General features: G+C 45.0%; 1 protein-coding gene across 1 annotated transcript in view; it reads left to right on the top strand.

Annotated features, from left to right (window-relative positions):
• The window catches only part of fars2 (phenylalanyl-tRNA synthetase 2, mitochondrial), a 127,708-nt gene extending 120,582 nt beyond the window's left edge, over positions 1-7,126 (top strand). The window contains exons 10-11 of the mRNA XM_008289193.1: positions 5,452-6,321; positions 6,652-7,126. Of these exons, the coding sequence (XP_008287415.1) occupies positions 5,452-5,590 (139 nt within the window). The 3' untranslated portion in view covers positions 5,591-6,321; positions 6,652-7,126. The remainder of the gene's footprint in view (positions 1-5,451; positions 6,322-6,651) is intronic.
• The last annotated feature ends 4,207 nt before the right edge of the window (positions 7,127-11,333 follow it).

An 11,333-nucleotide genomic window follows, 5' to 3' on the forward strand; every position in this document is an offset into this window, starting at 1 on the left:
ATCTGGTCTAAATTAGATCCCTGAAAAGTGCTGAAATGTCTAAAATCCAGGTTTAAATTGTCACATTTTGTTAAATCAGGCAAAGGAACTGGCTTCCACTCTTGAATTTTAATTTGGGTTTTTGAATAATTTGCTGCCGTGTCAACTTTCTGCTCTTCTGTTTAGTTTCATGACTTTCTTCAGGTGGAAAACAAACCCAGCTCTGCTTTCTCAAAGAAATGAAGTTAAAAAGTACTCCAGTGGCTCTAGACGTACATTTAGCTTTTCCTCATTGTTTCTCTACCTTCAGTCGAATATTCGTGTCTGTTTTTTTCAGCTGTCTTCTGCTGGAGGGCTTGTGTTGCTCTTCCTGCCTCTTCAAAATACCCCAAAGATGTTTTAGTGGTTTCAGGTCAGGCGGCATTCTTGCTCGTCGTACTAGAATATTCCTCTTCTGCCGAGCTTCTGCAGACTGGCAGTCGTTTTGACGTTCAGGTTGCATCAATAAATGTCAACAACAACAAACAGCCTGACGTCATGATGCTGCCACCTCCGTGCTTCACTGTCAGGACCACAAACGTCATCTCGACGATTTGTTCTGAAAAGCAAGATTTTGTTCTCGTCTTCCATCCATAGAGGCTCATGGGGGTGTTTTTGTGGTCACTTTGTGCGTTTGTGCAGTTGTTTTGTGTCTCTTGTTGGTCATTTTGCATGTTTTTGTGGTCAGACATTCATGATTCATCCATAAACGTCATCAACACCTTCTGCCCTCATGCAGCTCCACGTCATGATGCTGCCACCTCCGTGCTTCACTGTCAGGACTCAGTCTACTTTTAGGTTTTGCTTTTGTTGCATTTATTTCTGCTCTCGATGCTAAATTTTCAACATAGGCCTCCTCAAGTATTTGTTTTCGGTAGTTCATTAAAGGAAAAGCTCTGCTGCTCAGCTTAGAAGTTCTGCAGAACATCTGAATCAGTGGAGCGGCGCTGCACAGGAGGCGTCTCACTTCTGCTGTAAGCGGGATGCAAACTCGTGATTTATGGAGATCATTTCTGGGAGACAGGGTCGGACATCAAGCTCGGGATTCTCAGGCGAGGACAAATTAACTGCCGGCGTAATAACTGTTAGAGTTTGTTCTGTCTGTGCTGAGTAATAAATAGGTGTTTACCACAACGTGAGACTCGAGCATCCATCAAACGCGCTGACGCAACAGAAGCTGCTCGGCTGTCTTCCTGCAGAGCGTCTGTTCTCGACTCGGCTCCTGTTTGCTCACACATTCTTTATTTAAAACAAGAAGAAGAAGGAATTTGTTTGAGGAAGTCGGATAAACCTCGGGGGGGTTTCGTGTCTCTGAAGAAACAAAAGGTGGCGAAGATAAAAAAAAACAAAAAAAACCTGATCGGCATCAAACTGAGCGATGATGAGGATCTGAAGGGGGGAGGAGATGAAGGGAGGAAACACCCTCCTCTCCTCTCCTCCCTCCTCCGGGGCTTTTACAGTATCACATCTCCTGGTTTTTCCCGGCCTCATGTGAAGGCAGCGCGGTGCTTTCAAGGGCGTTGGCAGCTGCTGTAGTTTCCTCTCATCTCCGCCTCCCTCCGACTATCGATCCCTCGCTCTCTTTATCTCTTCATCTCTCTACCCGGCTCGTCCTCTCCATCTGAATGAAACCCAGCTCTGCTCTTCTTTCAAGCTCGTCCATCATCATCCACTTATCCTCTCTCTCTCTCTCTCTCTCTCTCTCTCTCTCTCTCTGTTTCCAGTTACTTTCAGGGTCTCTCGCCCTCCCTGCCGGTGCAGCGCTACACTCTTGTTTGAAGCTTCATCCCTTCATCCCTCCGTCGCTTCCTCCATCACACCATCTGCTCCAGTCTGACATCAAATCGATTGTGTGTTTTTTGCCTTTTTGTTGTTGTTGTTGTTGTTGTTGTTAATGTTTTGGTCGGCCATGTTGTCTGTCCTCCTCCGACCCTTCGGTGAATCAACATTTCCTGCTCGAGTTCAGGAGGGCAGACGTTTTATTCCTGATTGTTGTTTGGGTTTTTCCTTGTGCATCGATTGGTGGAGCGTAAACATTCAAACTCTCCGGTTCTCTTTCTCAGGACTCGGGTTAAACGGCGGTAAAGCTCCCGTTTTGTTCCCTTTTTTTGTTTTTTACCAATTTAATGAAAGTCTCACCACACTAGCGCTAGCAGCTAGCAGATGCCGGCAGTGCATGAAGCCTGTTGTGTTCACTCTCGCAGCCGACATTTGATGAACTCTGAGACTTTCAGAGTTTAGCAGAAGCAGCTCTAGAAAGTAAACAAACCTGGAGGACTGAGAGGCAGCTGCTCATTCTGATTGGTCCGTCTGGAAGCAGTGAGGGGGCGGAGCTATAGAGAGTCTGAAATGGAAAATGGATGTTCTCCATGTTGGACCTTCTAAACTCAAGCGAGGAAGCGTTTCAGCGACACTCTGCTCTGACTATAAATCCATTTTCAGAGGTGGCAGTGACTGCTGACAGACTTCCTGGACTGTTAAAGTTGCTGCAACAGTATTTGTGCAACGAGTGACCTCATGGCGTGGATCAGATGTCAGTGACATACAGCTTATTGCAGCTACGCTTATTTATTCTCATTTAGCTGTTAATGCAGGAATCTGATGTTTTTGTCCGTCTTTCCTGAACATTAAGTGTCAGCAGTTGGAAAAATGTCCACGGTTTCATCTCAACAGTTAATTGACTATCGATCGCTAACACGGCGGGCTATTAGCTCTTTTCTTCTAATAATCCCTGAACGAGTGGCTCAACGTGCAGCTGGAGATGTTTGCATCCAGCCTCAGGAAGCTCATCTACAAAGCTACAGATAGCATGTTTTCAAAGAGCTGCTTCAGCAGCGTGTGCGACGTGACGGCGTGTGTTCGGCGGTTCAGGTAACGCGATTAACTCGGTCATCAGTGGAGCTCGTTAGCATGCAGCGAGCGGGATGGAACTGGGCCGCTCTGAAGGGAACGATGATGAAGAAGAAGAAGAAGTGTTAAAGGACTGGAAACGGAGTGCGGGGATTTTCATCTGGAGCAATTAAAGCCCCACGAATAGCTCGCCGCTCCAATTAAAACAAAACTGCAACGGATAAGCTTGACAATTTGTTTCCTGCACAGACTCCGACTCGGTCCGTGTGCGCCTATAAATACCTCCGAGTGCAGCTTCACAGGGGGGTTCTGCATGTTTCATTACGGCCGTCAGATATTTCTGGTTTCATCACAGACGCTGTGGCTTCACGCTGAGAGGCGGGAAACCGGCCGGCCTGAGCGGCCACTCGCCGTACAGACATGTCAGCTGGTCTAAGAGGGCATCAGAGGGCAGCAATCAGACCATCTGAGTGGAAGAGTTCTGATGTGACATTAAACGGTTTAGATTGACGACATTAAAAACACTGCGACAGAAATCAGCGCACCTGTAACTACCGAGGCTCACATGTTTGTACGGTCGCCTCCTGCAGCTGTGTTTCTCTGAAGGATCCCAGATGTCTGGACAGAAGTTCTGTCATTCTTCACAGATGAGCTTCAGCCCCGTAGCATGATGCTGCCAGGACCATGCATTCACTGTGGTGGCCTCACCAAACATGTCGGACTCATCTTGGTGGTTATTTGTGTTCATCAGGCTCCTTTTCATTATTTATAGAGACTCACGTTACAAACCGTCCTTCATGCTGCTGGAGCCACAGTCACAGAAGCTCTGATTTCCATCTGATCACTAAAATCATTTGGCACGACTTTAAAAAGAAGGCTGTTAGTATTTAAATATATACATACATATATATAACAAACTTGCTCCACGTTAGCTGCAGCTTCGGTTTCTCTCTTTTCCGTCCGTCACCGCTGCACCGACGTTGTGTACATTCCTGTTTATTTATGCATGTATGACAGAGAACCACAGGCTTATTTTTCATGCATAATGTATCGCGTGCATATTTATCGCATGTGTTTTTTTTTGCAGTGTGTGTGTGTGTGTGTGTGTGTGTGTGTGTGTGTGCGTGTGTTCGTGCACATCGGTCTATACGTGAACGTGTGCAGAGTTTACAGGTGTCACCGTATCGATCTCCCGCCCTCCCCAGCAGCTATGTGGGCTGGATAATGGAGACATCAATTATTCAGCAACGACACAGTCTATCACATTAAATACCATTCACTCCCTGTGTGTGTGTGTGTGTGTGTGTGTGTGTGTGTGTGTGTGTGTGAGTGTGTGTGTGTGTGTGTGTGCGCAGATATGACGTGTAATTGTGTTTGTGTCTCTTGGTTCGTTTAGAGCCCGACTCTCTCTGTGACATTTCCTCCAAATGTACTGATGTTCAATTATTCAGGAGCTGCCGCGAGAGAGAGAGGGCGAGCGACATAGAGAATGAATGAAGCCACAGAGAGAGAGAGAGAGAGAGGATATCGTGTGTTTAGTTATCGTAGCTTTCTGTGTTTGAATGTTCTGTACGTGGCTTCGTCACCTGGAGGAGGTGAAAGGAAAGGCTTTGGATGGAGAAGACGGGAGTCAAAAAGCTAATGTTAGCGTGACTTAAAACCGATCTTGTCCAAAAACATGCGAGGCCACCACACGTAATTAATGTTAGCATTTAAACAGCTAGCCTTAAAAAATGTATGTCTGCAAAAAATAACACATTGGTATTAAATGGTAACAGAATAAAAGACGTTAGCATGAGAAAACAAATGGTCTTAAACCAATCACACTGGCATTGACTGAGCTAATGTCCACATTAAAAGAAAGGTATTGCTAGCATAAAGCTAGCAGACAACACAGCCCATTACAAAATTAATGCGAGGTATTGAAACTAATGTTCCCTTAGAAAAAAAAACAAAAAACAGATGCTATCATATAAACATTCATACCAGCATAGCAGAGCTTGTGTTAGCCTAAGTAGCTGGAAAAAGTACATTAAAATGCTAATTCTAGCATTAAAAAATAATGTTAGCCTAAAAAAACAATATTACTTTAAAACAAGAAGTGTTTGCATGAAAGTTAGTGTTAGCATAGAGGCTAACTAAAAAGAAAACTGCATATACACCTGACTTTAGCATGGGTATTCTTAGCATGAAAAGAATGCTACCGTTAGCATAGAAAGACAGAACAGAGCTTAACAGCTAGTGGACAGCACAGGTATAAAGGTCCCCTCGAATAGATAATGTTAGCATTACAAAAATTACTGTAACCTTTAAAAATGTACTCTTAGCATTAAGAAAAAACAGCTGACATTAGCATGAAACAAACGTTATGCTAGCTTTCAGAACCAAATATTAGCACAAAAATGTGGCTCTCTATTAGCATGAAAAGGTGACGTTATAAAAAATAGAGTAAAAAGAAAAGAACTCACATCAGGATGAACAGGATGAGTGAGTGTGTGTTAATGTGTTGAACGTTTTGTTGCTTGATCGTGTAAATAAAGGTTTTCAAACTCCCCTCTCTCCCTGTGTTTGTCCCTCCGACAGGACCGGGAGGCGGAGCCAGTGTTACCGCATCATCTACCGCCACATGGAGCGAACGCTGACTCAGCAGGAGGTGCGACTCGTCCACGAGCAGATCGAACGCACCGCCGAGAGCGAGCTGGGCGTCCAGGGCCGATACTGAGTCACGGAGATTCACACCAACACGCACACGTATATTTACATGCAGACACGCCGGCGGAGCTGTTACGCAGCTTCGTCACGTCCCCGGAGCTGTGATGTCTCACCGCCGCCGCCGCCGCCGGGGGGGAAACGTGTCGACTTCAATGCGGACGTCACGCTCTGCTCTTGATGCCGCCGTGAGTTCGTCGTCCTGCCTCCTCTTCAGGCTGAAGCATCCCAATTTGACGTGCGTCACCTTTAATTTCCTAAAACATCCTCCAGCGCCGCCGGCAGCTCGTGACGCCTCCAAACGAAGCCGTTCAGGTTTTTTCTGACGGCAGCCGGACCTCAGCAGCTGCTCTGAAACAGCGTCATCCTGCCTGCATCAAACACACTCAGCAGATCCTCAGCAGGGAGTCAATGCATTGGAACGTCTGAACTAAAGGTTTATCATTCATTCTAATAATTTCCCCACAAGGAAGTCCGAAGGGCCTCGAAACGCCTCTACGTTGGTACAAACCTCAAGCAAAACTATAAAACCGAGAGGCTGTCCTTTAATCTTGACTCTCCAGCCAGCGGATATTATTTGTATTTTTTCTTATAAAATTTAAAAAACTTAATTCCCCGCTCGCAAACCTTGGCGCTAACACGCTAAACAGAACCGCGTCGCCTAGAACATCCATTCATATGCGACTATTCAGTTTTTTTCAGATCACGTTTATGGGGTCTTCTTGTGTTGGAGTCGGTGGGGAGGTGGTCGGGGTGGACGGCGGGCGCACAAAACACACAACCAGAAAACTAAAGCTCCACCAAAAGTCACCTGAACTCTTAGTGCTTTCTGACCTTTCATTTTGATTCTCCAGCGTATAAAAGTTGTTTGTATTTTTTCCTACGTTCAGCATCTTGAGCGCGACACGCAGCCTGCAGCGACTCAAACCAAAAATCAGTTTTTCGACGCTGTTTCAGAAACATAATTCCCCGCTAGCAGACTTTTCCGTTGACATATTAAACACATTTATATGCAACTATTTGTTTTTAGAATTACGCTTGTGTGTCGAGAACTGCACTGGAGTCGGTGGGGAGGTGGTCGGGGTTGATGGTGGGTCCACGACCAGAATCGCGCCAACAAAAGATGTTTGCTCAAAGCTTCCACCAAAGGGGCTGAAGTCTGGAAACTTTACAAGCAACTGAAAACATCTCTCAGTTTTCTGTTTTCACTGCAAGCTGCTAGCTCGCTGCTAGCTCACTGCTAGCTCACTGCTAGCTCGCTGCTAGCTCGCTGCTAACTACCAACGACGGTAGCTAGTTTTTCACTTCTAGACACAAAAATCTGTTTGCGATGCATTTCAGCCTGAAGCTGTCGAGCGGAAAGAGAAGAAGCAGACGTTCACGAAGAAAGATTCAAAAACATCAAATCAACTCTTTATTTCTTTTGTTTGTTTGTTTTTTTAGAGGAACTTTTTCTTCTTTACGTTGGACATGACAGCTGTAGTCAAAGCTGTGGTTTGTGTGTTGGAGTTTGTATCTTTAGATAAAAACATTAAAAACACTTTGGTGACGTTGTCCTCGCAGTGTGCTGTTCTTTGGTTTTACATGAAATATATAAAACAGTTTACAAGATCTTATTGATTAGCATTAAAATATCTAATTAAAAAGGTCAAACTCCAGCGACCGTGAAATGTGTTGAAAACCAAAACTACTTTCACAACAAACTCACATTTTACATAATAGCATGAACTTCATCTGTGCAAATGTATGAAATCGACAGAAAAACCTCTTCAAAGGGTTTAGAAGTGTGATTCAAAGCCGACTGCTTCATGTTCGGTTGTGACGGTTTGAGTCATCAGCCTTCATCTGTTGTGCCTTTTGCATATTAACTCTCCTAAACCAGAGTCGTCTGGATGAGTCCGTCCTGCTGGAGGGTTCAGTTTGTTCGTTTCAAATGAAAATGTGGATTTTTCAGCTTAAATTTTAGGCCTTTGTCTTTAATCAACGTGTTAAACGAGCTGGCCCTAAAACACGATAAAATACAGCGACTAAAACAGCACAACCAGAGATAAGGTGTTCAGTGCCAACAAGAAGAGGTTCGGATTCTAGTTTAGTGCCGGGATCTCACATCGGTGCAAGAGTTTTACCAAACAAGGAGGCTCCAGCCCATTTAAAACCCGAAAAGCAAAAGTCTTAAAATGAATCCTGAAATAAACAGAAAGCCAGTGGAGGACGGCCAACGCTGGTGTGATGTGATCACACTTTCTTTTCACTGCGAGGAGACGCTTTCTGTGGCAGCTGCAGGCGGCGAAGAGAACACAAAGAATTGTAATACTGCGATAAGTGTTCTCTTTGGGTTTAAAGTCTCTAATAAGGACATTTTCACCATGTAGCTGATCTGTTGGTCAGTTTAGAAGGAGCTGTCCAACATCGCTTCAAGGCCAAAGGTGCAGTCGGGGTCGTCCAGAAGGTCTGGTCGAACAAACATCACAATAGAAGTATAAAAGATTGAGACTTTTTATTTTAATGGGCAAACAGATTTGTAAATTCTCTGCAAAACAATGAAAAATAATCTAGTTTCTTATAAATGGCCCCCATAGAAATAATGAAAAGGGAATGGGGCCCTAAATTGAGCCTTGAGGGACTCCACAAGTGAGTCGGGCTTCAGTTAAGGTCTAATCAAGTCAACCAAGAAACTCCTGTCTGGTGATCGCTCTGACGCAAGAAGCCGACTTAAAGCTTGCGTCAATTTACTCAAGTTTAAGACGTCGATTAGCAGAAAAATCCAGTGATCTAGCTTTGACAAGGTCCATACGAAGACTGAGCTCCTTCCTGGTCGGTTTGGACGCACCGTCTGGTGGAAAAAAGAAGAACAGATCCATCGACATCTAAATCCTAGTGAGCGCCAGACACCAGAAGAATGGTCTTGAACATAAACAGAGCGAAGACAAGCCATGCTAGGTAAGTCCTGAATCTCACTCTACCCTTCTTATAAGTCATCTTTTACGAGGAATCGGTTGACGGTCCAGTTATGCTGACAGGAAAAGAGGAAGCTATTCATCTTTAAATATTTAAAGTCGATGTTCCAATCAAGTTTATTTTACCCCAATACGATCCTAGTATTTAGCATCTGCCACCAAGTACCCCCTTGATCCTTAATCGTGCGTTGGTGGTCATGAACCTCCTGTAGGACACTGTGTGAACTGTGTTGTGGAGAGGGTAGGGTGTACCGTAGCTCCTTTATTCTCCTACATGCATGTCAGTAAATGTATCGTAGATCAGCCGCAGTACCTGGTTGTTCCACCAGGTGGAGACTCTTAATGATTATTACTTTTGCAAGCACAGGAGGTGGTCACTTGGACTATGGGGAGTTCCAGTTGGCAAGCAGAGAGCATTGTGGGGGTTTAGCTAGCAACGGGCACCATGACAAAGACTTCCGTGGCTCTTAATGACCTCCGACCAGAACTCGTGTGTTACGACGAACTGGGAGACTCAAAAGACGTTAATTCAGTTCATCAGTTATTACTAATAAAGCTGCCAGTTTTTAATTGAGAAAGTTATTCAAAGATTGCACCCCTAGCGTCCTGCAACGGACCGTCCCCTCCCTTAACCACACCTGTGTGATGACGAGAATAAAAATAAAATAAATTGGGCTTGTTCATGCTGATCAGTTTAAAAATCCCTTCATCGGCCCCGAGATCGCATCAAGGCGTCTCTATTTCTACGAGTTCTGAGGCTCCAGCTGTTAGCGTCACGTAAACCAAAAGTGAAACTGTCAGAAGAACAAAGCATCGGGTTCTGAGAGGAAAGCAGATTAGCTAAAGTTCTGTTCTGCTGTCGTTGTCTTCTAAACAATTAATGTCATTCTAAATTATATTCATGCTTCCCGTTGCGTCTGTCACCTCCACAGCTTCTGGGTTGTAACACTCCGAGGTTCCCTGACACCAGATCCGATCCGTCTGGGTGACTCACAACGGGTCGCCGATGTTCAACAGTTTTGCTAATTTTACTAAAAAGCGATCGGCGGACACGCAAACTGTGACCGTTCGCCTCCTCACATCCCACTCAGGAACATCACCAACTCACAGGAGCCTCCAAATGCCACTCTGTCAGCTCGAGTGTGCCAGCGTCGGGGCTTTAAATGGCTTCTGCTGTCACTCCGCTCGGCGGTGCAATGAATTCTGGGAGCGCTGCTGTCGCCAGCCACAAACACACACACTCACGTATACGTGCTGCTATCTCTGTGAGGACCGTCACTGCAGCCTCTGTCTCCTAGAAATCACATTCAGATGTAAGTGAGAAGCTTCCCGGCCGGGTTTATGCGGCGGTGCAGTCGCTGGTTGCAGCGTTTTACGAAATGCTCCAAAGCAAACGTGGCAAAAATACTGAAGATGCAACTTTTGTCCTCATTAGCTGCACTGAAGCCAAGAAACTGTCGTCAGAAGGCATTTAAAGTTCAAGACTTTTAAAAGTTGGTACCACAAATACTCACATCTGTTCGTAGATGTTTTAGTTTTTCATTTTGCGTAATGATGACGTGATGAAACAATATTTACATCCTGAAACGTTGCTGTCGTTTTGAGGCAAAATATAAGCACATTTTTTTAATAGCGGCAAAAACAGAAAATCAGACTTGTTTCCAATAACTGCCTTAAAGCAAACACCCTTTGCTGCGTGGTGTCATCAGAAGGTGGCGCTACAGGCGACATCACACACAGTCAGTTACATATAGTCAGACTGTTCTCTGTACAACGATCCAACCTGGTTCAGAATTTCAAAAAAGTGAACAAAAAATTGTACGAAAAGTACCAAAAGTACTCATTACGCAAAAATTCCCGTTTTAGTTTAACGAATGTCTAAACGTTTAGTCATTAATGTTGTGCAAACAGCACGCCGTCGTAACATTTACATCCCTAATATGTTACCGTTGTTCTGAGACGAATCTGATGTAAATTTTTTGAAAATGTCGCAAAACAAAAATGGAAAACAACATCAGGCTTTGAAACGAACCAGCCGGGCGGCACAAGCTGCAGTTAGCACAAGTCCTGGACTTAAAAGCACCAAAAGCAGTCGTTAAGCAAACTGATCATGACGGAATAACGAACATCTAACGTTCAGCTGCTGATTATTAAGCAAACACGTCGTCACCAGTTCGTCCTCTTAAATGTCGCCGTTGTTATTCGTGTTTCCACGTAGTTGTCAAGATAATACGAAGCAAACAACAATCGCCTTCTCTGACTTTTTTTCCATTAAACGGCTGCAGTTTTGTCGTTGAGTAATAAGACTGATGCTCAAGAAACAAAGAGATGCGGTGTTCAGACGGTGACACCTGGATGGAGCTCTGACCTTCACCCTGACATCTGAATCTCCTCCTCGTGCAGCGATGCTCTGCTCGCGGTGCTCCGGCCACGCTGCCACCCTCTGTGGACGCCCACTTCAAGGGTCTGGAAACATTCACCATGTGAAGGTAAAACTTTGCACGACGTCATCAAATACACTAAAGTTGTTGTCTATGAAAAATCAGCTGATCCTGTCCAGGTCGTTTTATTCAGGACTACCCGGTGGAGCCGCTATAGAACGGCCTGACTCTGCAAAACTGGTCTCGTGAACGAAAACCAAACGAGTCTGAACCTCCAACAGCCGCTTCGCCCGACATGCTGTCACTTCCCCTCTTCTGAATGTCGATCCGGTCCTCGCAGAGATAGACGAACGCCTGCGCTGATTTGAATGCAGCTCATTAGAAAACACACTCCTACACGCTCGCGCTGCGCCGCCGC

The sequence above is a fragment of the Stegastes partitus genome, unplaced genomic scaffold (genome assembly GCF_000690725.1).
Source record: "Stegastes partitus isolate 25-593 unplaced genomic scaffold, Stegastes_partitus-1.0.2 Scaffold598, whole genome shotgun sequence".
Taxonomy (NCBI): domain Eukaryota; kingdom Metazoa; phylum Chordata; class Actinopteri; family Pomacentridae; genus Stegastes; species Stegastes partitus.